The 22888-nt window shown below is 43.5% G+C and overlaps 1 protein-coding gene across 6 annotated transcripts in view; it reads left to right on the forward strand.

The window, feature by feature from the left end:
- ADGRL3 (adhesion G protein-coupled receptor L3) overlaps positions 1 to 22888 on the forward strand; it is a 401888-nt gene that overhangs the window by 350689 nt on the left and 28311 nt on the right. For all 6 annotated transcript variants that reach the window (XM_030449718.1, XM_030449717.1, XM_030449722.1 and 3 more), the window contains 4 exons: positions 1223 to 1432; positions 1850 to 2070; positions 9087 to 9153; positions 10358 to 10449. In XM_030449718.1, coding sequence (XP_030305578.1) covers positions 1223 to 1432; positions 1850 to 2070; positions 9087 to 9153; positions 10358 to 10449 — 590 coding nt within the window. The remainder of the gene's footprint in view (positions 1 to 1222; positions 1433 to 1849; positions 2071 to 9086; positions 9154 to 10357; positions 10450 to 22888) is intronic.

Here is a 22888-nt window from a genome sequence, read left to right on the forward strand (position 1 = left end):
TTTGCCAGCCTACATAATGCTAGAGGCAGAGGGGAATGGGGATGCCAGTTACAGCTTAGGCTGGTGGACCACAAAGCTCTCTGGTCTTTTTGTACACTCCCCAGTTATTTCCAGTCAGCTCATTGACTCTCACCACTTAGCCCTGAGAGGCCATCTTAGGACTCACCATGTATTTCTCATTTCTTACTTACCTTTTACTAAGTAATGATGTCTCGACTTCCATCAGATCTGCTGGAAACTTGTGGAGTTACAGGTGAGCTGTACAGCCTGAGCAGGGAATAAGGTCATAAGATGTCCTTGGTGTTGGGGTCCCCCAGCTTTTTCTGGGAAGAACATGCAGTATAATTCTGGGAGCAGTATAGCAGTGTTTGATCAGCAGAGCCCATGCTCACCTACACTGCTTGTCACAAAACTTTGTTACTGGGTTGCCTGACTTTGCCACTGCAAGGACCATATTTCCATGGCTTCAGGGTAAAACAGTGTTCATCACAGGTTTATCACTTGCTTTCCAGGCTCTCTTAAAGCTGTAGTTGTGTTACAATGTAAAAGCAAATTAATGTAAAAAAGGTCTGTCACGTTTTTTCTGGGTAGCATTCTAGACATCAGCCTGACTTCCCAAGAGTTTTAAAATAAATCAATAATAAAATAATCAAACTTTCTTTCTCTTTCCTTGTTAAAAAAACCCAACAAACTTAAGACATCTAAGCAGTCTCTTTTTAGCCAAAGCCTTTACATTCATATGACCGTGTGAACTTTTAAAGAGAGTCTCTTTTCACTGTTGGTAAGTAATAGTAATGGACATGTGGTTGTGATCTCCACAATGGTGTTAGCATGAAAAATTCTTACACTTGAATTATGGTGTTCACTGGCTCTTTGTGCTTGTGTCTTTATACTGAGTGTCCTTGCTATGTTTGCAGAAATGGAGCTCCACACAAGACAATCTGTGACATCTTGTTACTTTCAAGAACAGTGTGGTTGTTTCTAGGTATTTTGGGGTCTGACTCTGTTGAAGGCCCCTGGAGCTTGCCAGATGATTCAGAGTCTGTGTTTCAGGTTGCAGCTTGCTTGATACAGGATTCAAGGCTATGTTCATGTAGTCTTTTTGCTACTGGTTCCTTGCTGCACAGCCTGGTGATTGGAAAGGGTCTCAAACAACCTTTCTGTGTGTCTGGGGTGGCTTACAAGTCATGCAACTGATGATTATTTTTGGTTTTGTCTCCAGCACAGTGATGCAGTCCATGACCTGCTCCTGGACTTCATCACGTGGGTTGGCATCCTGCTCTCACTGGTCTGTCTCCTGATCTGCATCTTCACCTTCTGCTTCTTCCGTGGGCTGCAGAGTGACCGTAATACGATTCACAAGAACTTGTGCATCAGCCTCTTTGTGGCAGAACTCCTCTTCCTCATCGGCATCAACCGCACTGACCAGCCGGTAAGAGGCAGAGCATTTTCTGCTCCCTCCTCTGGCATGCATGGGGTGGCTGACCATGCATGGAGACAGAGCCAGCACTGCCTCTGGAACTGGATTTGGCCTCTGCTTGTTAACTGGGAGGCAAATGCTGATGCCTGCTGTGGTGTCAGAGGCTGTACGTGCACTGTTTGGAAATAATGTGTGTGTGGGGTTAATGAGCAGGTTGTAAAAATGCCCTCATGCTCTGTACACACTTATGTGCTTGTTAGCCAGGGTGTTTACATACCTGGCTTTCTGTCTTCTGATAGAAGTTTTACAGGGGGAGATGTGTCTGTTGAGAAAGTTCCCACACATTTTCCAAGTGAAAAAAGTGTTCTTTGGAGAAAGGAAGATAAGAATTCCCTCACCTTTACACCTCCTTTTGCTCTTTTCATGCAGATTGCCTGTGCTGTCTTTGCTGCCCTCCTGCACTTCTTCTTCCTGGCAGCTTTCACCTGGATGTTCCTGGAGGGGGTGCAGCTCTACATCATGCTGGTGGAGGTTTTTGAGAGTGAAAACTCCCGCAGGAAGTACTTCTACCTGGTTGGCTATGGCATGCCTGCTCTCATCGTGGCCGTGTCAGCAGCTGTGGACTACAGGAGCTATGGCACAGACAAAGTGTGAGTGGGGCTGGGGTCGGGGGGGGGGCAGCAAAGGGAAGTGAAGGGCTCAGAGCCCTGGTGGGAAAAGGAGGCCTGTGAAGGCCAAGTTCAGCCAGGGGGCATGCCTTGCCTTACCTCTGTGTCTCCAACACAATCTGTGATGACACAGGACAACAGCAAGGTATTTTCCTGGGGAAGTCAGTCAAAGGAAATGTTGTCACATCATTGCATACCATCAGGAGGGGTGGCTGTCCCAGGTCTCAGCTGGGTACTCCATCAGCAAGGTCATCCTTCTCTAACCAAAGAGTGTTTCTCACTTGGATGATGAAACAGTGCTTTCTCCTCTCTTCTTTTTTTAAAGTGTTCAATCAAATTAGCAGAGCCTGCAAGAGGAATAGCTGGTGACTATGGATTGCATTAGGCTCCATGCAAATCAGAACAGCTACATCATTTATCATTATGAATATTCTTTAATGTTTTCAGCATTGTTGAAGCTAGTATCAAAGGACAATTTTGATGATTGTGCAAGACCTCCTAATGGAAAACAAAGGGAAAATTGAACCAAATGTTCTTTGTCAGCTTTGTTACAATAGCACTAACGATGTGGTTTTTATTGACTCTTTTTTCTATTTTCCCTTGTCAGACTGCCTTTCCCCTGTCATTCTAACTGAATTAAGGGCTCAATCTAACACAATGAGCTGGTGGCATTTTTAAAACTCTTCTTACCATAGGTCGGGTCAGGCCATGGCAGCAGTTGCTATTCTGTTAGATTCCACTGCAGAATTTTTGCCTGAAACCCTTATGGTATGTATGAACCCCATGCCTTGTGGAAGCAAATACATAGGGCAGTGGAGCTGCTCATGATCCATTACCTTGCCAGCTGTTAGGCTGAGATCCCAACTGGGTACTTCTGTTGTTTTCCTCCCATGAGTGGAAGAGCAACCTGAATTGGTAAAAATGTCATGCTTTGTGGAAGGGAAATGGCCCACACAGATGAAGATAGGAGGAGTAAGTTTTCAGGTATCTCTACCAATTTATCCAGAGTAGTTTGACCAACTTTGACAGGCCTAGAGGGCAAAGAAAAAAAATAAAACAAGAGCTAATTAGAGTTCCTGGAGAAGACTGTTTCCATCAGCTGCCACCTGCTGTCTTCCCCAGCCAACTCTTCTGTTCACATCCCCTCTTGAGTGACATATGAGCCCTCATTTAATCAGATACTGAAACATTCTGCCTTGTCCTTCAGACAGATCTATTCTTACTGTGTGTCTACAGAAGACCTCATCTCTTCACAGTGGCTTGCATGAGGCAGGTTGAACCTCAGACATAACATCCATGAGTCTGGCTCCCTGGGAAGCCAGCTGAGATGCTCCCCCACATCTGCCATCTCTGGAGCTCTGTCTCCACTGATCCAGTTCTCAGTCTGGTGTTTTAGTGGCTGCCTTCCACACTCTTCCTCCTGTGACTTGTGCAGCATCAATAGAGTGATCCTGTTTCCTTCTGTCTCAATGTTTTGGGCTGCCTACCAAGAAGCAGCAGCATTGCAGCTACTTTGCAATGGAAGCTTTCTCTTCCCCAGCTGCTTTCTCTTTACGGTGCTCTTTGACTGTTGGGTCTTGAAAATGTCTTATGTTGTTCCCTCATAGTAAAGGGACATCCCCAACCTCAAGGTTATCACTTTGGATGTGAGAAAGTATTTGATTTGCACCTGCCCTCATCTTTGCAAAGTCCCTTGTGATGCTCTGAAGGGACAAGCAGGGTACCAGTGTAGGTTGTGAGTGCCTGGCTGGAGAGTGGGAACATACAGCACATAACCACAGCTCCTATAAAGCACCTTGGCAACTTTGCATTGCTGAAATGTTCCTGCTTCTGGTGAATGGATATATGGACCTTCCTGAAGCACAGCAAAATAAACATACTCCATGGGATACACTGCCTTTTCCCAACAACACTGGCATGAGAGGTACAGTCAGAAAGTTTGGCTGAAATGCTCAGGAGGTGAAAAAGAAAACTCTGCTGTCTTTATGTTGAGGAAACAGCAGTTCTGTGTCTGAGCCAGTAAAAATTCTCTCCCTCCCCAGAGCATGAAGTAGTATTTTTGATGATTAAACACGTATTTTGTAAATAAATATTTACAGAGATTTGCAGAGCCTAAAATATTTATTTATAATCTCTAATTCCAGAGTGCACAATTTTATCACATTCCTGTAGTGGAAAATAAAAAGCATACAATATGTTTTGTATAACTATCATGCTCCATCTGGTTGATGGATGATGATGTATTTTTCTGTATAATGTTATTAGAAGGGTAGAACTGATTAGAATTTGTAGTGAACTGTATGCCAGGCATACATAATTTGATTGCAAGAAGTTGTTTGGTTTTGCCAGGTTTTGTAAAACATCCTCTGGAATATATTACTTGCCTCCCTCCATTATTTATTGCATTTGTTTAAGCAGGACTTATGGAGCTGTTAGTGTTATTTGTTTTTTGCCTGGCATTTGGTGCCACCATTCATACATCTCAGAATTATTTGCTTAGACACCCAATGTGGCTTTTCTTTATTTCATTTTCCTTTCTAAATCCAACCCTCCTGTACCACATGCCTGGATTACACAGCCAGGAGCAGGTGATCACTCCTCTCTCTGCTTTTGCTCATCACTTGGTGCTTGTGGTTTTCTGTTCTAGTCTCCTCGTGTCCCAGTGTTCATACTGGCATTTTGGAGCAGCTGCCCAGTAAAGATACTGTATTACACTTCCTTGTTCCCAAGATTAGAATTGATCCTCCTCCAGTTACTGGTTTTACTGGGGGCATTGAGGGAAAAGGGGCTGTTGTTTGTTTTGGTGTTTTTTTCTTAAGAACAGTTCAAACTCCTCATGGAGTGACTCCATGGAGGATCATCCCATATGAGCAAGCTGAGCAATGTTTGGCTCTTTTCCCCAAATGAAGCAGAAGTGTAGCATTGTCACCTTGTTCTGGTGGCAATTCCTAAAGTAAAGGTGAAAAGCAGGAAGCCCCTCTGCAGATAGTGTGGTCCCTCAACTCTGTCAAATAATTCTGGCAATGCTCTTGAGAACTTCCAAGTGACCCGTTTCTTACAGGCCAGGTCTTCAGCTGATGAGTCTTAAATGGCCTTATCTCAAGCTTTGCTGCAAAAAAGAAGATGCTGTGTGATGGTTGAGTAGAAGCTAGATTAAGAGCTCAGCAGCTTCCCTTGGAGAGTTCTCTTTCAAGTAACAGGCTGCCCAAAATCAACAGCTATTCCATAGTCCCCTACTCTCCTGGGTTTCATGTCAATGCCTCTTACAAATCTCAGAGGAAAGTGGCTGTGCTTTCAATGGTTCCATAAATTTTAGAAAATATACTGGTAGGTATATTCACTCACTGGTGATCAAATTCATCCTGACAGGAATTTCTCTTCTGTTTCTCCTTCTTTCTCCTCCCCTTTTGGGATGCTGTGAAGTAGGATATACATGGTAAGCAGTCCAGCTGTCAGAAAGCAAAATGAAAGCTTGGTGTCTGTACACACCTCTGAAGTCTGTCAGGCAGCCACTGATGTTGTGTGCATGTTAATGTTGCTCAGAAAATATCTGGTAACAGCACAGTCTGCCTTGGGTAGCTCCACTGGACTTGTTTGAACTAATCTGGGGGAATTGGAAGCACAAGCAGTGTGTGCCCTGGAGTGCATGAAGCAGAACATGTGTTGCACCCTTGAAAGGCACATCTGGTGCAGCCCTGTGACTGCTGCTCCCAGACCAGGAGCCTGTATGGCCACGTGGAGCAAACCTCTGAGCTCCCATGAACAACATGGATGTTTAGGGCTTTTCAAATGTTACAGTCCAGTGACAGCTAATGAGTCTTTACTTAATGCACACCAGGGACCATTTAGTGTTTGGTAGAAACCATGCAAAAATAAAGTCTTTGTAGTCTTTATGAGCTGGGAAAAGCTTTAGGTGAACATAGCGACTTGTCAGTGTGGAAGAGGAGGTCAGAAAGTAAAGGAAAGCAGTGCCACAGAATACTGAGTGAGTTGGTGGGACTCCTGGAAGAAGAACTGGTGTTTTGAGCAGCATTCCCAGGCTTTCAGCTGATCACTCTGCCTTGTACTGAGCTCTGAAGCAGAGCGGTTGCTTAGGGGCAGCTCAGTCTAAACTTGTAAGCAGCAAGACTGTTTGTTTGGTGGTGCAGCTGGGCATGGGGGGCAGAAGTAACCGAGGAGCCCAAGATTAGCAACTTTGGGAAGTGAGTTGCCTGATTACTTCCTTGTTTTGAGGAGCTGATTTATGCAGCTCATTGTGCATGTGAGTTTTTGTCTTTTAAGAGAAGAAAAGCTCAGTGTGGTACTTGTCTGATTAGCAATTTACAGCTCCTCAATGCAGTTGGCAGGATGCCTGTGTTTTGATGTTTTGGTCTTAATTTGCATTTTTAATGAGGCATGACTTAAACAGGTTCAAAGTTGCATCTCTTCCTGATTACCACAAAAAAACTGGCTTTTTTAAGATCCTCTGTGGATTAGAGCCAGTCCTGCAGCTTTCCTCTTATTCACTCAGGCCTGAGTGCCATACACTTTCGTAGAAAGCTGATTTTCTTACTCAAAAAAATAAAAATTACATCACATTCTTTAAAGTGTACAGATAGAAAAAAAAACCACCCAAAAACTTCCAGTGGTTTTCACAAGCTGTACTCATCCTTAGATGAAGCTGTCTCTTGTTGGAAGAGGACACTTTTGCCCCTTGCCTGTCCCTACCATATCTTGAGGGCTGGACTTGGCTTCCTGTCTGTTTCCTATCTGTAGCATCCATCTCTTGTCACTGAATTGTGGTCCACAAGCAGAGAAAGATTTTTTTTAGAACAGGTTGACATTTTCATCCATTTGGCTGTCTCTAAAGGAAACCAGTTGCTTTGCACTTCTTTACTCAGCCTGGCACTGTTTTTCCCTTTTGCTGTATTACAGCTTTCACCAATTTTCCTCATGTCCCAGTCTGTACACATTCAAAAAACACCTGCATCAGATGTGACCAGATGGCTGGCCATAATGCTTTAAGAAGTAAAGAGAGTTTGTTTTCCCTCTTCCCTGGGCTCTCTTAAGAGCCAGCTTGCTCTTTTTGAGCTGAAGGTAAACCAAGTCACTTGGTGATTAAAATGTATTGTGCTCCCACCTCCTGTGCAGCAGAGGAACGTTTTGAATGCTAAACTGGCAAAAAAAAGCTTAAAATGTTTTTATTTTAAAAAAAAATAAATCCTCTGAGTCCTGGCCCACACCAGCACTCTTATTATCAGTATAAAAAAGTTGTGGAGCTGTATATTCTCTGATTTATATGTGGCAGCTGATGCATAAGTACTTATTACACTTTTTCCTAGTGATGGGTTAGGTATAAAGTCTGAAAGGCCAAGTATTGTGTGACCTGCTGCTGCACAGACACCTTTTTCTGTGATGAGGAGGAGCACTTTTTACAAGTACTTCATTAGCCTTGAAACCTCCATTCCTCTGTCAAATCTAGGTGCAATTTGGTGGCATTTCAGACATTATTGTATATGATACACAGATGTCATGATCACACAAACCCTTTCCTACAGGAAATCAGACTCGGATAATTTCCAGTCACTTGTGTTGCTCTATTACCAGCTGCATCTAAATCACCTTGAACTTCAGCAGCAACAGAAGAAACAAGATTTCCCTGTAATTGCTCTGAAAGCATCTATTTGCCTCTCGCATTAAGATTTTGATGCTGTCTCATGAAGGTTTTGGATGAGCAGCTGCAGAGGCAGTTCAGGAGTGATGGTCAGGGGAAGGATGGCATTTTAATTTGTGACAAATGGTGGCCCAGCCACGCAGATATCGATACATCTTCAGCAGTGACAAGACCTGAAATTTATATGGTCAGGGGGGAAGTGAGGAGCTTTATCTACGTCTTTGATTTTATTTGTATCTTGTCTTCTCCCAGTCACAGAGGTTCAGGGCATGCTTTATTCTCTTGGCAGGCAGCCCCTGCTGATCTCTTCCCTGGGACAGCTCTCACAGAGATTTCTGCCTGTTGCAAATTCCACTGGAAGGGAAAAAACATTCAGCACATGCAGCAGTGCTGTCCTTATGAGAACTGTTATCTCATATACCATTCTAGATTCATATATACAGTTCCTGTTGCTTGCCTAATTATGAAAATCCATTGTATGTTTAGTATAAAAATGGTTTTATGCTTTCTTAGTCCTCTGTGTATAAATAAATGGAGCTGTGATTTACAGCATGGCAAACACAACAAGATAGTGTTATTTTAAACATCACACAAAACTTTCTTGGAATTTATATTCATCTTTCTTGTAACCAGTCACTGCCATTTTATCTTCCTGCTGCCTAGAAGGAACTAGGAATGGAAATGTAATTTCCCAGGGGCCTTAAAAATGTGGAGAGTATTAAATGCAGTTGAAATTAAGCAATTAATAATTTAGTTTTAGGCCATGAATCAACTTCATGTGGTAGCACAGACCATATGCAACCCTTGAAACATTAGTGAAAACAAAGCACTCTGGAGGTTCAGGGAAATAAAAGGCTCTAAAGGGGAAGTTGCTGAACCTAATTAAACTTCAGCCTTCTGTTACCCAAATCGTGCTTCCTGTTTGCACCAAATTTGCTCTGATCTGCTTGCTGGAGAAATGTCATCTCACTTGACAGCTGCATCAGAGCCAGAGAAGGAAGAGGAACTTAAAGCAAAAAGAAAGATCCGTGGATGCTCATCGGAGCCCTTCCTTAAAAAGTCCCCACAGTTTCCAGATTTTTTCCAGCAGCTGCAGAAAGCCTTAGCAGCTAGGCCTTGTGTCATTTTCTCCCTGCTTCCTCCAGAGATAATTATCTTACTCCATCAATAGCGCTGCCAGAAATTGGGCATATAATTCAGCATTTAAATGAACAAGCAGTGTAATATTTCCTGTCTCCCACCGACATGTTTTGCAGCTCACATTCTTCTCTGTCACTCTCTGCCTCTTGATGTATGTGCTGGGTGCAGTCCCTGAATGCCTTCCCTCCCCTGTGTTTCATTACAGATGTTGGCTCCGACTTGACACCTACTTCATCTGGAGCTTTATAGGACCAGCGACCTTGATAATTATGGTAAGAACTCCTAATTAACTGCTCTGTCTCTCAGGTCAAGAAATAAAACTTTTGCTGTCCCTTTACTCTTTATCTTTAATTTACACAGATTAATTTGAGAAAGGCATGTTCTTCATTCACCCCACCTGGCAGGACCAATTAGAGCCTCATTATGGCATTGCAAAATACTTGCAAAACAGGCTGAGTTTTGGAGTGGGTCCTTGCAGAGTTTGGGTTCTACCATTGGACTTTTAGAAGTGCCAAAATCTATTTAGTGCCCTCACTGCCTCTTCCTTTTGGTTTCCAAAGCTGTTCATTACTCATTCAAAAAAGGGAGATCTGGGGTGGGAGGAATGAAATAAAAGTTCAGACTGGAAGAGAGTTGATGGGCATTTTGTGGCTTAAATAAGCCAGTTTTGAATAGACTGGAGTTTTTCTAACACAGCAAACCAGGACCTCTCACCTCAGTGCAAACATTGTCCCTGCTTCTTCTGCTTGTCCTGCAACTGGGGACTATTTCAGCAGGCTTCAACATCAGGGAGGAGCTACAGCTCTTGGGGTTGCTTTCCGCTTAAGCAGTTCCTTCAGAACACAGTATCTTACCTTTCTGATCATGTCTCAAACCACAGCTTAAGCTTTTGGGGGAAATTTCTTTCCAGGAATTAACAGGCAGCCACGTTAACACTGAGGCACTGAAACACCATTGCATCTTTTACAGAACAAATCAAACTCTTCCTTTCTGTTTATCAACTTTGTGTTGTGCTAAGCATCTTCAGTCACAATTTCCCTCCCCATATCTCCCCTGTTACACCATATTTAAAAGATACATTCCTAGAAAAAAGGTGCTTTTTTGGTTCATTACAATTGGGCTGGCTAAAGCAAGATGCTTGGAATGCCTTTTCATGACTGTCCACCTCCCAAAGAAGAGCCATTATAACATTTTTAATTTGCCCCATCATTTGAGGCACTGCAGGTGATGTAGGAACTAGTCCCATGTCAGTAATGTAGTGCTATGGCTTTGGTAATGCAGTGACATCCCAGGTCCTGGAGGCCAGCTCAGCTTACCAAATGCTTGGCAATTTTCTGAGATTCACTTGCTATAAAATTGTAGGAGAGCTACATTTCCTACAGCAACTCATCTGTTACAGAGAAGCAAACACTCTCCCCATCCTGTTTTGCTGTGTCAGGTAACCCTTGGGTTTTTTTCCCTTCTTCCTCATTGCAGCTTAATGTCATCTTCCTTGGGATTGCTCTCTATAAAATGTTTCATCATACTGCCATACTGAAACCTGAATCTGGATGTCTTGACAATATCAAGTAAGTGCTTGTTTTTTTTTTTCTCTCTGCACGTTTCTGTCTTTTGCTGTTAATGCCACCTTTCCTCTGAGGAACATGCAGAGGAACCAACTCTGCTGGCAGCAGTGATAAGCAGGGGACATGGCTTGGGCTGTGTCACTGCAGAAAGGTTTCTGATGGGTACCAAAAATCAGCTGATGATGAAGCAGTGTTTTTATTTGGGATTTGCCTGCCAGTGATGGCATTTTGCATGAAGAAAGCAAAGTTGCATTTGCTGTCCTTGAGCAGGTAACCTCCTGGTCCCTCTATGAAGAAGGAAATCATGTCTGATAATTACCAGCTAATTACTGCAGACTCTACAGGGAAAGTGCTGAAATAGTCGATCATTCCTATTTCTCTGTGCTCTGAGGATGACAGCCTTACTTCTTTTCTGTTTGTTTTGGCCCCTGACAGACTTAATGGCCAAACTTCCCCAGAATCTGATTAGTTTCAGCTAACTCACCAGGAGTTTACCAGGGGGTGCCCACATCCGAGGATGTGCTTGCCAGCCAAGGTGTGGTTTGCCCTTGAACTTGGTTAACATCTTACTGCCTAGCAAGCTGCTTTATTATATTGATAGAATATTAGTCTGCATCAGTGCCTGTTTATTCAAGTACCTCTGGCTTTAATTACTCACTTCAAAAATACAAGAGGGATTTCAGGTGCAGTGCATGATAAGATGGAAAGCCTGCTAATTAATAAAACCACCTAATGAACTTCAGGAGGAGGAGGTTGTTGGGGAGTCAGGGCTTTACTGCCCACCCAGGAAAGGAGAGCATTGTGTGGCACAGCTGGAAGTAGGTTCTCCCCTCTCTTCCATGGTGGAGGCAGGAGAAAAGGCATGAGGGGAGCTCATTAGGATGTGACTGAACTGCACAGTTGCCAGGCAGTTCTCAGCAAAGTTGTTGTTCTTACTGCTGAGCTGCTTTCACAGATGAGGCTTTGATTTAAACTAGGTCAGTCTTACCTTGAAACGTCCCCAGCAGGAAAGGCTGGCAGTGCCACTGACCTGTAACAACCTGGGGTGGTCCTTTGGAGCTTTGTTTTAGTTTCTTAGGTGGCAGCTTCTTCTTTGAGGGTTGAGAGAGGAAAGGGGACCAAAGCCTGTACAAATGCAAGAGACTCCAGGGAGCTGAGGGACCCACAGGGTCACCATGTCTGTCCCTGGCCAGGTGGCTGGCTGGCTGCTCTGTTTGTCCTGCCATCACTGAAGTGTAAGGTGAAATTGGAGGAGCAGTCCCTCCTGCATGTACAGGACTGATCCCAGCATGATAATCTTTCATACAGGCTTGGATGAGGCATTAAAAGGATGGTACATTTAATAACACTTATTAGTGTGACTAATCATCATGCATTAGTGCTATGGGATTGCTCACTGGGAACAGTCTTTCTAAGGTTACCCACACAAAATCTGTCTGGAAAGACTTGCAGGATGGTATTTAAATTAAGAACTGGGTAAAAAAAAAAAAGGGAAACCAAAGACCTTATAATTAAAGCAGAAATAATAATTGCCTACTGAATAATCTTGCTTGTGCTAATCTCTGCTGTCTTTGTTTAAAATGCCAGGAACTTACACAACTAGTTACAATCAATTATAATGTCACTGCAAAATATTTTATAGGTTCTTTGGCATATGAGTGTCTATTCCTGGTATGAATTCATTAAAACATTTTGAAAACACAAGCAATTAAGATACTTTTGAGGATAGTGCTGAAATCCATCCAAACATGTTGCTTTTTTACAAATGACATTTTTTATGCTTGAAAAAAATAAGAGAAACATAACATAAGCTTGGGAAGACCCCAAGCTTACCCTTAAAAGTTTACCAAATGAGGAATTTCTGATGGGACTTGGTGGTAATTTCTGAATACCTGAACAGGAAAAGTTAATTTTTTCTAAGTCTAAGGCATGTGTTGTCTCACTACCAGATACTCTTGAGTTAGAAGAAGGTGCAGAATTTTGCAGAGAAGTGAATTTACCTTTCATGAAACTTTCCTGAGAATGTGAGGGGCTTGTAGTCTTTGGAAAAGTTATTGGTAGGATCAAGGTCATCTTCTAGGTAAAACTGTAGCCTTCTTCTCTGCCAGATCAGAGTGTTCTTCTTCAGAGTCACCACCTCTCAGTACAGCATGTGGATGTGGTAGAATAGTCTGGAATAAAAAGGCACAGACCACGTTATTTCACAGGTGACCAGGAAGATCCTTTCTGAGCTCACCTCTGGGTCTGTGCAGTTGCTGGAAAAGCCCAGGTCTGTGTCTCAAGAGGAGTGCCATGCCCCAGAGCCTTGCAGCTTGTCCCTCCAAACCCAACCCAGGGGCACTGGAGGGCCCCTTGCTGCCACCTGCATGTGGCAGCTTCACAGTGCATGGGGAGCTGAATGGGAGTTTGTTCTCCCAGGTCATTTCCTTGCACTGCTCTGTGTCAGGCTGTGACAAAGCTCTCGCAACATAAATCCTGAGCCTGTTCTACAACAGCAAAATACTTGATTCCCTATGGCAATGTTAAAATAAAGGCTGTAAAAGATTTTAATAGGCTGTTAATAAGTGCCCGTGCAATCTGGTGCTTGCCTATGTCACTTTAAAGGTTAAAAATACATTATGAAGTGTAGAAAATAAAGAGCCAAATAACCCCACTTAAATTAATGAACTTGATAAGGCATCAGATGTCACCTGGGATACCTTTAATTACTACACCAACAGAAAAGCCATTCAAAGGGCAGTGCCTGAACCAGATGCTGTGTGGCTGAAAGATTTGTAGGTACTGTGCAAAGTTGTAAAAATAAACTTCCCTAACCTTCTGGAACAGTCCCTGTATTATTGTGCAGAATGGGAGAATCTGACATTCCCACAGTGGAGCAGTGGTTACCCAGGGGTTACTCAGTGACAGATTTGATGAGCTGTTTTGTTTGGGTTTTGTACCCACGTTAACATTTGCGGCTGAGCCCAGCATTCTCAAGAGGGAAGGAGGATAGCCACACATGTGGGTCCTTCCCCCTTTGCTGAGAGCATCCTCCCCAGGAGGCAGGTTGGTACTGAGTCAGCTCAGTGGGTTGCATCCCCTGAGACAGCAAGGTTCATGCTCTCACCCTGTTTTGGGGGCACGTTGCTAGGAGATGTGAGCTCGTGTATGTGATGTGGGGTCTGTTGTTCAGAGCTGCTGCTGATGCCAGGAGAGCACACTTAGCTCCCACTTCACAGCAGCTGCCATCACCAAGCATAGTGCCTTTACCTAGGACCTTCTGAAGAAGTTCTGTTGACTTCTTTCAGGATGTTTAAACAGAAATCTTAAGAGTTCATCTTAAAATCGTGAGGATGTCTTCTGCCTTTTAAAGATCTCTTTAGTAGGAAGCAACACAGACGAGGACTCTGAAACATCTGCCTCTTGAGTGCTGTGTGTAGCTTCTGCCCATGCCTCCCCAAACGTGGGGCAGGAGGGGATTTTGCTTTTCAGCCTTTTCCATTCACTGTTTCTGGGTCCTTGAGGTCCTCTGTGGTCATTGCTCTTTGCAGCTTGTGAGCAGAGACAGACAGTGAGGAGCATCATTTAATTTTTGGTAGCTCTGCCCACATCACTTGTATCTCACTCATGGTTCTCCTGAGAGTGTAAGTGGGATGAGAAGGAGCAGCAGGACTGCTCATGAGCACAGGCTGCCTCACTGGCAGCACAGGTGCCCAGGCAGATGTTGGTTTGGAGGACAGATTCCCCCAGTCCTCACAGCTTGCAGGGAAGGCACATCTCTCAAGCCAGGGCCCACGCAAGCTTTCTGGATGACAAAAGCCTCCTGTGCTGCTTGCATTTATAGTCTTTGAGGTGGGAGACTACAGGAGTATCAGTGTGGTATTGATGCACTCGTGCTAGCAGATGGCTCCTCACAAGGACATATTACCAGCTGGAATTCTTTAGAGCAGCTGTGAGACTGTTTTACTGGAGGTTGCTGCCAAGTGGAGTGATTCCTGGAGCTGAGCTGCTAGAAGCCTCTCCTTCACACTTTTCTATTGTGCTGGTGAGTTGTGAGATATGTGAAGTATTCCAATACACTGAATCTTTCTTACATTCCTGTAAGAAGCATTATGTGACAAAGGAAAATACATCTATATGTGAAGAGCATTATTCTTTACTTTCCCATCCATTAACTCCTCTCTGGGTGGTCAGGCATGCCCTGTGGCTGCTTGTGGTCCTTGCACACCTTGTTTTCCTCCAGCCTGTGCCAGGTGCTGCAGCATGGCAGACCATCCATGTTCCATCCATGCTTCCTTATGCTTAGTCTCCAAAATAAAGGTTTTCAGGTGAACACCTTCCCCAAATGCCTTTGCATTGTGTGGCAGCACAGTGCTTCTTATGCAGCCATTCAAATACTGCTCATTCATTGTGGCAGTAGCAAAAGACAAAAAAGAAAGGCTGAGCTGATGGTAATCCAGATGTGCTCTTCATCATATCTACTGAAATCTGAGGTCCTGTCTTTTCTGTCTGTTGTGGTTGTGCACCATGTGGGGTGCATTGCTTACTGACATGGTAGAAAATTGGGTCAGGAACACAGTTATTTGGTTAATAAAAAGGAAGTTCTGTAAGCAGATTGGATGGATTCAGAAATGGAGCCAAGCAGCTGCCACACCTTAAGTTACACAGAACATCTCCAAATGGCCAGAGGGGAGAGGCTGAAATCCCCTTTCTCCTAGCAGAGACCAGAAACCATCCTTTCTCTTCCTTACAGATGCAACCTTTCCTTTGAAGGTCTGCAGGCATCCCCTCTCCTCCCAGCACTGCCTCTGGGGTTGGGTTTGTCAGTGTTTCCCCCCTGGCCAGACCAGGCTTCCTGACATTCTTTTGTGCTGCAGTATGTGGCAAGGAGATTTCATTCTGTTTACTTTGGAAGGGCAGCATGTCGGCCGTAGCTGCCAAGCACAGTTGCAGACCTGCTGGAAAGAAGGTAGGAGGGGAAGGCTTTGTCAACTTACTTCTTTTTTTGTCCCATTTTATTACATTTTTTAGTAAGGGTATAGCTTGGCTTGTGCCAAAGCCCTCCTGGATGCTCTTTAGAAGAATAAATCATGGGGACCTCTTCAAAGACAAGTGTGTTGGGCTGTAGCCCTGGGTTTGTTGGAAAAGCTCATCCCAGTGCCATAGAAACCCACCAAGAGTCATCTTGGAAATTTAATTTCTTTCTTTCAGAAAGGGAGACCCAGAGTCTTAGGTTTTGTTGTTGCTGAAGAGGCATTTTTCCCTCTTGTGGAAACCTCCTCCGATCCCATCTTCTGCAAAAACAGAATAAGCACCATATTAGAAACCTGAAATCCCCTGGAAAAAACGGTTTATTCCCAACGTGCAGGAGAGAATGTTTTTAGGGATTGTGGCCATATTCACAGGAACACACACTGAAATCCCATTAATGGGGATTAAATGTTCTGACCCTGCTTGTGGGCTGCCCTGGGGGCTTCAGATGGTCAGGGGCTAAAGGCACATGGCCCTGTCTGCATGGATACATTAACAAGGACATGTTCGCCCAAGTTTCCAACTGGAAATGAGACTCACTCCATACTCTTACATTTACTTTTTTTTCCCACAAAAGTCTCTTGCTCACAGGCTTACCAAAATACATCTGAGAATGTGCAACCTAAAAGCCAAAAGCAGGAGCCAGATGCAGAGACTTCCCGTTGCTTATTACTAGATGAACCCTTGCAAAGCCCAGGCTGAGCTCTTCTGGGGAGCTTGAGAGGGGTGAGGAGCATCAGGCACAAAACTGAGGAGCCCCTTTAGAAAATCTGTCATCTTTGCAAACCCTCCCCCTCCTCAGCTCTCCCCAAATGTTGTATGGGTGTTAGTGATTATCTGCTCATTTCCTTGTTTCAACACAAGTATTTGATATAAAGAGACATGACTAATCCCAGCCCCCTGATTAGCTTGGTGGGTCAGTCCTGTGAGTTTTCTTAAATCATAAAAAAAAATCCTCAGAGTTAGGTAGAAAATTGAAAACAAAGGTTAAATAGAACTTCCAAAAATCCTCTGCGGAAATGTTTAAATTAAATCCTTGATTTAACACAGCAGTATTGTGCTGGCAGGAACAGAGCTTTACCAGTCCAGTTTTATTTACTCAGCTGATTGAAATGCAGAAAAAGTAAACATCCTGGGTTTGGTGCTGTGAGAAACAAGTAAGACTTTTGAAAATGCAATATTTCTTCTCATTTGGTAGGAAGAGCTTACATTACTAATGCATAACAACAATCTGTATCAGATACCCTTTTACTGAAGGAAGGTTAATTTGTGCTTAGTTCTAGACATTTTAGAACAAGTGGAAGTAGGGAGACAGTAGGGATTATTTCATCTTTTTCTATTGAGATTTAAACTCATCTATTGGTTTCCAGATCTTTTTTGTTTAATCACAAGAAACTGCAATTTGGAAATAGTTTGTGATGCCAGGGGGTCTGGAATTGATTGCATTGGGTTCACCCAGGGCACTTGTCTTGGAAGAACAGCAGCACTTTAATCCTTCATTATGTTCCTGGTTGCTTGGGAGTGCACAGCAAGGACAGAGCAGGGTGAAGGTCCCATCTCTTGAGAACATGCCCTGTGTACCACCTGAATGCAGAAAGCCCCAGCCTCTCTCTGCAGCATTCTCAGTGCTCAGAGAAGCAGGAGCCAAAGGTTTGTGACAACGTGCAGACTCCTTTGGAGCAGCAATTGAGGAGAGGAGGTCTATAGGAATCCTACAGCCAGCCTCTGTTAAACATGAACTGAAATCATGACTGGTCTTTACCTATAACTTAAAAATGTTAAATAAAAATAACAGTGCCTGGAAAAAATGAGCTTTAAAGCTCATTTAATCTGTATCTTTACATTTGATCTGTAAAGATTTTCATACAGCCTTACTAACAAAGTTGAGAGGCTCCCTGAGTGGGTATTGGTAAGCTCTCCTTCCCAGCCAGATGTGCTGTATGCAGCTTGCTTGGACTCCTCAGACTTCTGGGGACAGCAGGTTTAGAGCACAAAATTCCCAGGGAAGCCTCTCTGAGAGGAATCTTCCCTGGATTCCTCCTCCAGGAAAAGATAATCTGAGCCTTGGGAACAAAAAGAGCCCCTGAGCCAGTGTTTGGGTCTGGACAAACTTAATGAGAAATAGTGTGTGCTGTAGCAGTGCTTGGGATGAGCAGGCAGCACATCCTCTCTCACTGGAAAACTTGACAGGAGTCTTTTGCAAGGATGATCAAATGATCTGGGTACTTCTGAAAATGAGGAATAGCTTTTCCTCTCCTCAGGAAAACCTCCTTTGTGCAAAGTTTAGATGTTGGCTGCAGAGTACTGAGCTGGGCAGTAGCAACTGCCTCACTTCTCTTGTGCAGGAGCTCAGCCTGTGATCTCTGTGTCTCACATGGCTTTGAGAGCACCATACCTTCAGAAGCTCAGCAGTCACCTCAGCATCCACCTGGGTCCTGTGTAGGAAAGCACCACGCTTCCTAGTCCTGTGGGTAGCTCAGTGATGCTCCTCTATAGCCTTCATCTGCATTTCTGCATGAGCAAGCTTTGAACAGGCAGCCTAAAGCAAACACAGAAAAGTCACTTGGAATTGGCACAAAATGAAGTATTTACAAGCTTCCTACCAAGAAAAGATACAGAATATTTCTGTTTTGCCAGAGTGCAGACTTTGTGAGCACCATGGAGGCAGAAACCCTACTGATGCTGAAAAAAACATCAGAGGTTATACTTCTGTCTGTGTATCTTCTTCACCCAGTGATGCTGATGGCAGCAGCCCATTTTCTGTCTTGCAATCTGCTGCTGTTGGAGTTCTTCACAGAAGGGTTTGGTTAATATCTGAATGTTTTGGCTTTGCATTTTGCTTATTTATCTAGTTTTTGTGATGGCTGCATTAATGTTGAATGGTGATTGCAAAGCACTGATCTTCTCTCTGACAGGTACTATTACAAAAAAATATCAATCAGCAGTTATTGATTTCAGAGAGTATCCTGGAAGGTATTAAATACTTAAGGTCTTTCTGTGAACTCATAAATCATGATTACTGTTTTAAAAGGCCATACATTTTAAGTATTTTGTCAGCAAACCCTGCTGATGCTATTTGGATAATACAAATGTGTCTGAAGGCTTTGCTGAATCCCTGTTGTGTGGAAACAATCAGATACGTGGTTACACATCAGTGTGGTCTGAGTAATAGTGCCATGCCTCTGCAAAGTTAGGAGGGATGAAATAAACGGGGAAAGCAATTCTGAGGGTAATTAATTACTTACAGAAAATGAGATGAGCTTAACAGAATTGCTCTTTCCAAGTGCAGAAATTAAGAACAAACCTCAGAGAGCAGGCCATGACTTCCCCGGGTGAGCTGAGGGGGAAAAGAATGATGGATCAGGGATGGATCAGGGATATTGAAAAAATCAGGGAAAAAAATCAGGGATAAAATAAAATCAGGGATAGATTGCCCCAGATCCTAAGCTAGGGCATGGTGCAGGGATGAGGAAGATGTCACCTTGTTTACCTGGGTGAAGTTTCAGAGCCACTGGTGGACATCAGAGGTGGCTTTCAGACACACACAGCTTCACTTCATGCCATTCACTTCATGTGCATCCTGAGCAGATCTGGAAGGCCTGGGGTTTGTTCTGCTGACCCCCAGGATGGCTACAGAGGTCTTGAGAGGCCCCACCACCTCCTGTGGGAGACAGTGCCAAGGCCAGGAGATGAACTTGGAAATGATGGCTTGGGTAGCCCTGTGAGGAGCAGCAGCAGCCGAAAGGAGGTGATTAGGAAGGCATTGGCTTGGTGCCATCAAGGTGGTAACTTTGTCACAAAACGTGAAGGCAAAATCCTTTAAGCACTCTTTTATTGCTTGCCATTGATTTTTCTCACCATGAAGATGCTCCTTGACTAATTAAGGATGAGCCCCTGTGCCTTATGAGGGGAGTGCTGGACTTTCTAACTCCTTCCCATAGATTTTCAGCAGTTCAATAAATCAATCTTTTCTAATCCTTGAAACTTAAAAAAAGGGGAAAGAAAACAAACATCCCTACTGCCTCATGTTGGAAGGCAGTGGGGAGGCACAATAATAAGCTTTATTTTATTCTATGATTCTATGGGTTTGGGTCTCACTCCTGCTTGCCTGCAGGAAACATCTGTGTCTCTGCTTTATTTGTGCCATATTAAGATTAATAACACAGTTCTTTCCAAATGCTTTCGAGGGGGTACATCATCCATCTATTTTTATTTGGGTTTCATCACCCATTACAGCTGGTAAAGGTCCTGTGTACTCACTTGGGCATTTCTGCTCACAAGCCAGAGTGTTATTTTGGGGCCTAAGCACTGAGTCTGTGTGCTTACTGAGCCTTTTCCTGCTCTTGGTGAGATGGGAAAGTACTTTGAATTGTCAAAAAAGTGATAAATTTGAGTAAGGTAAGGTTAAACCATAAAGGATTGAATAAAAGTGTAACCTCTGAAGTTGATTAGTTATGTAGGGTTTTATGAAGGCCTAGTTTTCCTCTAAATGTGTCTCAAAAACTATACTTGTCAAATATAAAAAAAAAAAAAAAGAGAAAGCAAATACTTTTCAAAATGTGTGGAGACCAGACATTATTCTTTTAAAATGAGAGCTGAACAGCTGTTTTGGTAACAGGCTGTCTCTGTTCAGCAGCATTTTAGGACCAATCTGTGTGTGCAGATTACCTCTTACCTTATTTTTCCTGCAGGGAAAAAAAAAAAAAAAAGAGAGAAAGAGAAGGCTTTAGCAATCCAGGATCTTGCTAATCTACATCCAGGGAAGTGGTTTGCACCATGTAATGCAGTTGCAAGTTGTGTGTGCCTCTGTATTGGGCTGTCAGTGCCTATTCTGGCTATTGATTCATTTGCCTTGTAGCAGAAAGGCACCTGTTGGAGTTTTAGAAGGATAGACATCACAACATCCTTAGCTTAGGATGTACTGGATTTGAAGTTCCTTAAGCATCTAAACAAGGATATCAGTAGATAATTTTAGCAACTTTTAAAAAAAGTATTGGTCTGGGAATATCACAGGAATATAGAAGTAAAATGAACAGTCCTTTCTCATCATAGAAGGACAAAGTACTCTTGGAAATTGATTCAAATAAGATTGTGAAAGAGTTTTATATGATGTGTAATTAACCTTAAGAAGTCTTTGCCCCAAGGTAAAGTCAGGTCTTTTCTTAAGATTGGAAAATGAATTAGGAATTTATAGGGATTGGTAGACCATCCCCTATCCATCATCTGGGCTGTGAAGGAACACACAGGAGGTGAGGTGAGACTTTGCAGGTTAGAGGAATAATACAACTGGGAAAGATCAGCTTCTTAACTTCAGGTTTTGGGAAGTGAAGCTCCCACTTAAGCCATCGTTCAGGCTTCCACTGCAGTTACTGAAAGGCATTTCTTCCAAAAATGCCAAAGCCTCACCTACCTTAATTACCTGCTCTTTTAGGGAATAAATTGCAGTCTCCTATTAACTGTGGAGGGCTCAGAGTCACCTACAATAAATTCAATGGGCTCTATCCCTGACTGCCTGGAATTGGAAGAATTTAAACAAATTTGCAGAAAGTAGTTTAGATCTAGTGTCTCAGGCTCTGCTACATTCAGTTATCCAGTGATTTCTCTTTCAACTATTACTTGCTTTTGCAGCTAGTGAATATAATCTCAGTTTTCAGGTTAGCAGCTCCATTTTCCTGGGAGTTTCAAAGGCTTTCCTCTTGTCTTAGTGGTGGTTTTTATGTATTGCAGATAATGATACAGCATTACTGCAACACTCATAGGTTTCACGGACTTTACCAGGGGAAAATAAAAAAACAATCTGGAGTAATTTTATCAGACACCAATAATTTCTAACCCAGGTGTTAAGCTTCTTACAGCACACGAGTTGGTGAAGTGAAAAGGAATGATCTCTATCTCATAAGGGATATAGGAGCCTAAGTCCTACAGGCCCTCTCTGTTTGGGAGCCAGGCATCTTTAAAAAGATCTTTCATTTCTGCAGGTACCTGCTTGCTTTGGGCAGTTAGACACATCCAGGTTGGAAATGGGGTACAAACTGCTCAGGTCTTCTGGGCTGTTTTTTCCTGAGCTGCTTTGAACTGTTACCCTCAAGGCAAGCCAGGTTTACCAGTGTAGAGTTCTGTCTGTACAAAGATGAAATGGAGCCTTCAGCTGCCTGGGAAAAAGCTGTTACAGATCACTGGAAAACTTCATGAGGGTCTGGAGAGAAGCAAAAGAAGAAAAAGATTTCCCTAATTCTCTATTTTTACAAGCTATCACCAGCAGCATTTCAACAGTAAAAACTTCAGCATAAAACCTGAGTGCTTGTGAACACAGGAACAGAAATTCCTGCCCACACTGCAGGGCTGGGAGCTCTGTACTGTCTCCTGTCTTCATTTAATTTAATTGCATGGCAGGGGAGCCAAAACTCTGCCACGTTGCCCCAACACAAGGGAGTTGACCAATACCATGCTGCACAGCTGGGATGGGCTGGAGATCCCTGCTGGGGCTGCCAAGGAGGGGCTGTTCAGAGTCCTTTCCTTGTCTTTCCCCATGAAATCAGAGTAAATAGGTCAATGCTTTCTGTCACCCAGGGTGAGCTTTAGAAAATCCTAATGCCATTATCTCAAAAAGATAACACTGTGGGCTGGCTCGTAAGTTGGCAGCTCGGGAGTTAGTCTTATGGAAAAGTAAATGTCAGCAAAGAAGTTCCTGTAGTGCACTGCAGAGGGAGAAATGCTGGAGTCACGGGGAGGTTTTGCTGCCTGAACCCTTGAAAGCCTTCTGTGGTGGCTGTGCTGGATTCCCAAAACTCCTCCAGAGATTCCCATGACTCTTATAAGAGATTTCAAAGTCAACTGAGAGTTCTGCGATGGGAGCCAGGAGGTGTGTCTGCAGCTGAAGATGCTTGTTTCTGCACATCAAACCAGCATCCTCAGGCTCCAGCTGGCCTGGCTGCTGGGTACCAGCATCTCCTGATGCTGCTCTGCCTTTGGCTTTGGTCAGGGCTGGTGGGAAAAGGGAGGGGGACTAGCAGTGAGCCATATCTCTGCATCATTATATTTCTAATGTTGGTGTTCTTGTCTTTATGTCTATGCATTCTTTAGCTATGAGGATAACAGACCCTTCATCAAGTAAGAATGACCTGAATGGCTGATAAATTTCATTTATCAGTGTGGTCTCATGAACCAGCTGTCAAATCAATATTGAAAAATCATTAAAGCTTCTGTCATTCACATTTGAGGCAGAAGAGCAAACTGTGCAGGAAAACAGTAAGCATACAGCTAAGATGCAGAGTAAATGTGCTGCATACATATTGCCAGCCAGTTGTTACTGTGTTGGCTTTATATTCTCTGATTGGCCATAACTTGAATTCAAGATGAACTTTCCCAAGTTAATCCTGTGTAGTACAGACTTGTTGCACCAGTAATACTTGTTATACCCTCTGTGCTCTGT

Source organism: Calypte anna, chromosome 4A (assembly GCF_003957555.1).
Source record: "Calypte anna isolate BGI_N300 chromosome 4A, bCalAnn1_v1.p, whole genome shotgun sequence".
NCBI classification, from domain to species: domain Eukaryota; kingdom Metazoa; phylum Chordata; class Aves; order Apodiformes; family Trochilidae; genus Calypte; species Calypte anna.